The sequence below is a fragment of the Mycetomoellerius zeteki genome, unplaced genomic scaffold (assembly GCF_001594055.1).
Source record: "Mycetomoellerius zeteki isolate Tzet28-1 unplaced genomic scaffold, Tzet1.0 scaffold199, whole genome shotgun sequence".
NCBI classification, from domain to species: domain Eukaryota; kingdom Metazoa; phylum Arthropoda; class Insecta; order Hymenoptera; family Formicidae; genus Mycetomoellerius; species Mycetomoellerius zeteki.
The window spans coordinates 398,058-401,313 of record NW_017256946.1 but is presented as its reverse complement, the minus strand read 5'-3'; the positions used below and the strand labels follow the sequence as shown (position 1 = coordinate 401,313).

At 24.6% G+C, this 3,256-nt stretch overlaps 2 protein-coding genes across 2 annotated transcripts in view; one reads left to right on the top strand and one right to left on the bottom strand.

Annotated features, from left to right (window-relative positions):
- LOC108722207 (octopamine receptor beta-3R) overlaps positions 1 to 3,256 on the top strand; it is a 139,346-nt gene that overhangs the window by 47,091 nt on the left and 88,999 nt on the right. The gene's annotated exons all lie outside the window — the stretch shown is intronic.
- LOC108722208 (uncharacterized) overlaps positions 1,088 to 3,256 on the bottom strand; it is a 7,569-nt gene continuing 5,400 nt past the window's right edge. Inside the window, exons 3-5 of the mRNA XM_018447192.1 lie at positions 2,007 to 2,059; positions 1,503 to 1,617; positions 1,088 to 1,384 (exon numbers count right to left, since the gene is read on the bottom strand). Coding sequence (XP_018302694.1) covers positions 1,242 to 1,384; positions 1,503 to 1,617; positions 2,007 to 2,059 — 311 coding nt within the window. The 3' untranslated portion in view covers positions 1,088 to 1,241. The remainder of the gene's footprint in view (positions 1,385 to 1,502; positions 1,618 to 2,006; positions 2,060 to 3,256) is intronic.

The following is a 3,256-nucleotide window of genomic DNA, read 5'->3' as shown; positions in this document are numbered from 1 at the left end:
TCTTTGAGACTACAAGTCAGCCAAGAATTTATGCATAAAATTATACGTGCCGATGTTTCGTTAAATCTATTCCTATATTTTCTAATAACTAATGATGCTTTAGAAAATAATTAAATCATTAAAAAATATCCTTTAAAAACCAGATATATTCATTTATTTTAAAAAAAATTTAAATTATTAGTACACAAATTAATAAAATAGTTAAAAAATTTAATTAATTCATAAAATAGTGAATAATTTAACTTTAAAAGTTTAATCGCATAGATCATAGAAGAAATTGAAAAAACACTTATTATGATTTTATCGAGACCGAAAGTCTCGACTCGAGATCGAAACCGAGACGAAATTGTCATTGTCGAGACCAAGCCGATATCGAGACGAGACTGAAAATTTCGAGATCAAATCGAGACCGAGACGAGATTTGAGCTAGTCTCGTCTCGCCGAGACGAGACCGAATCACTAATTACACGTTTCGGCGAATTATTATATATTTATTGCCTTGTTATTGTATACATTTAAAAAATAAATACCATTCTAAAAATTTGATTTTTATATTTAAAAGTGCAAAAATTGAAAATTTAATTGTATATTCATTAATTTCAATGCAAGACATTAATACCTACTAACAAAAGAAGTTTCACAACTGTCAGGAACCGATTTGATTCTCCATGAAATATGTTATTAAACACGAAAATCTAAGGAGCACGTATTTTTTGTGTTTAACAACATATTTCATGGATAATCAAATCGGTTCCAGACAGTTGTGAAACTTCCCTTGTAAGTATATTAAATATTAGCTGAAATGTGTGTGCAATTGTATAATTTTATAACTTTTCTAATTTCTCTTCTACAGAATTAGAAAACATGGAAAAGACATAAAGTTAAATATAACATACATAATTTAAATTTACTGACATTTAAATTTGCTTACATTTAATATATGTACACAGATTGGATATTGCTCATAAGTTTTTCTTTGAAAAAATTGTATTCATTATCAATAACGAATTAAAATAGTATTATCGGTCAATATGAAAAGTAAAGTTTAATGAAAATGCTTTAAAAAAAATAAACACCATTATGCGTGATATATTTTATTGTTAGTGCAACATATTGATTCCAATTTAATAATTACGATAATTACAGAGTTAGTTATAAGTGTACAGATAATTATTTCATATACAATATTGGCATAAAATAAAAATTATCAAATTAGTGGCATTTTCGACAAATAATATCTTTTATGCGTTTTCCTCTGTTACGTTGCATTTATTACAGTCAATGTATCTTGTAACACCATATATAATAGTACATGCTACCTGATAGAGGCTTTTCCTTAGATTGGATAGACACTTTTCCTCACCACATACTAGTTCCTTATATCCTGTAATTAAAAAAAAACATAAAATTATAAGCTTTAATTCAAAATTTCATTTAATCTCTTATATTTATTTTTAAAAATAAACTTTATATATATAATAAAATATATATATATAGATTACCTTCATCTATACACTCTATAACGATTTTCTGGCAAGACTCCACGTGCTGTTTAGGCATAACAGCCTCGCAATAGTCAATAGCTTTTTTTCTGATTATTATATTTTCCTTATTAATCTAAAAATAATGAATCTCATTTAATTAAATCTCATTTAATATTATTGTACCTACTATTAAACAGCAATTTAAAACTGAAAAATTAATTTTCTTATTTAATTTTAAATTTACTTCCTTTATGTCAATTAAAATATATAATCAAAAATTGCTATTAAATTATTAACATTGCATTAAATCCGATAAATTTGTTTTAAGAAATTATATGTATATATAGTATAATTATAGTACAATATGTAAAAATTTTTAGCAAAAATGATTAGAATTAAGTTAATAAATAGAATTAAGTTAAAAATGTAATTGTTCTAATTACCACACGCGTAAATATATGTGTTTGTGTATGTGTGTGTGTTTTTATTTTTACATAATTTTTGTTTTTAATAAATACATACTACGTCAACTTTTTTCAATGCACAATGCCATTGATCAACATACATTTTGTCAACTGCAATATAAATTACAAATTTATTAATATAATTTCAAATACACATGTTCTTACAACTAAATTCATGAATAACACTTAAATTCCAATATAACTTCAACATAACTTTGTTTAAATCAATATTAATTTCTAAGTGGATTTATTTACTTCTGTATGCTTATGTTAGCAGTATTTTGATTCTTAGAGATGTTATACTCTTGGAATACTTTGACTATAATATCACTCGAAATAGTGTTGATAATTTTCTTTAATTCGTTATATTGTTATTTTGTTTTATTTATGAATTTTTTATAAATATTTTAGCAGTTTCATAATTTTTTTATTATATCCTGTATCAAAAGTTTTTAAAATAATTTTGTATTAATTATTTACTCGTTTAAAATGTTATTTAGAAATAAAGTAATAAAAAAATAAGAAACTAACTATTTCGTCTCACTTTTAATATTAGTAAAATGTAAATAGATTTGTTTTGATTCTATTTAATATAAACATATATAACATTTAATCTTAAAAAAGCCATTGCTTTATATTATAAATATAAAAATTTTTATCATAAATTTTAATAAAATTAAATTAATTTGCTGACTTTTAACAATAGTGACAATTTTCTTTTCAATTAGGGGAGACAGGAGCTGGTTGTTATAAGGGACAAATTATTATAATTAGTTCTTCTAGTTGCCAAATAGGGCAGCATTTTTATAAACAATACAGGTAATCCTTGTAACATTCTGCTATTCCACTTATTGTTAGTTTGGTAGCCATAATTGAATTGTAGAAAACGCTACGTCTGTTTATGTGATTTTCATTGTTGGAATGAAATATTTCATTGTGCGAATGCTTTGTTTTATTGCGGGCCTGTCCAATTTGAACTCCAGAGCCAAAACGCAAAACCATCGAAGCAAAAAATTTAATATGGGTAAAATTTCAGAGACTGTAAAGTGTTGATACGTATCTGAGTGACGCTTATCAATACTCTTTGATAACTCTTTCAACAGTCACTGAAATCTTACTCACACTAAATTTTTTGCGTCGATGGCTTTGCGTTTTGATTCAAATTGGACAGGCCTGTTTTATTGGATACATACACAGAGAGAAAAATGTTTGGTATTTGTAACTATAATTATATATTACTATAATTATGATTATTACTACTATAATAATAATAACAATAACTATATATATAGTTCCAGCAACAAATGT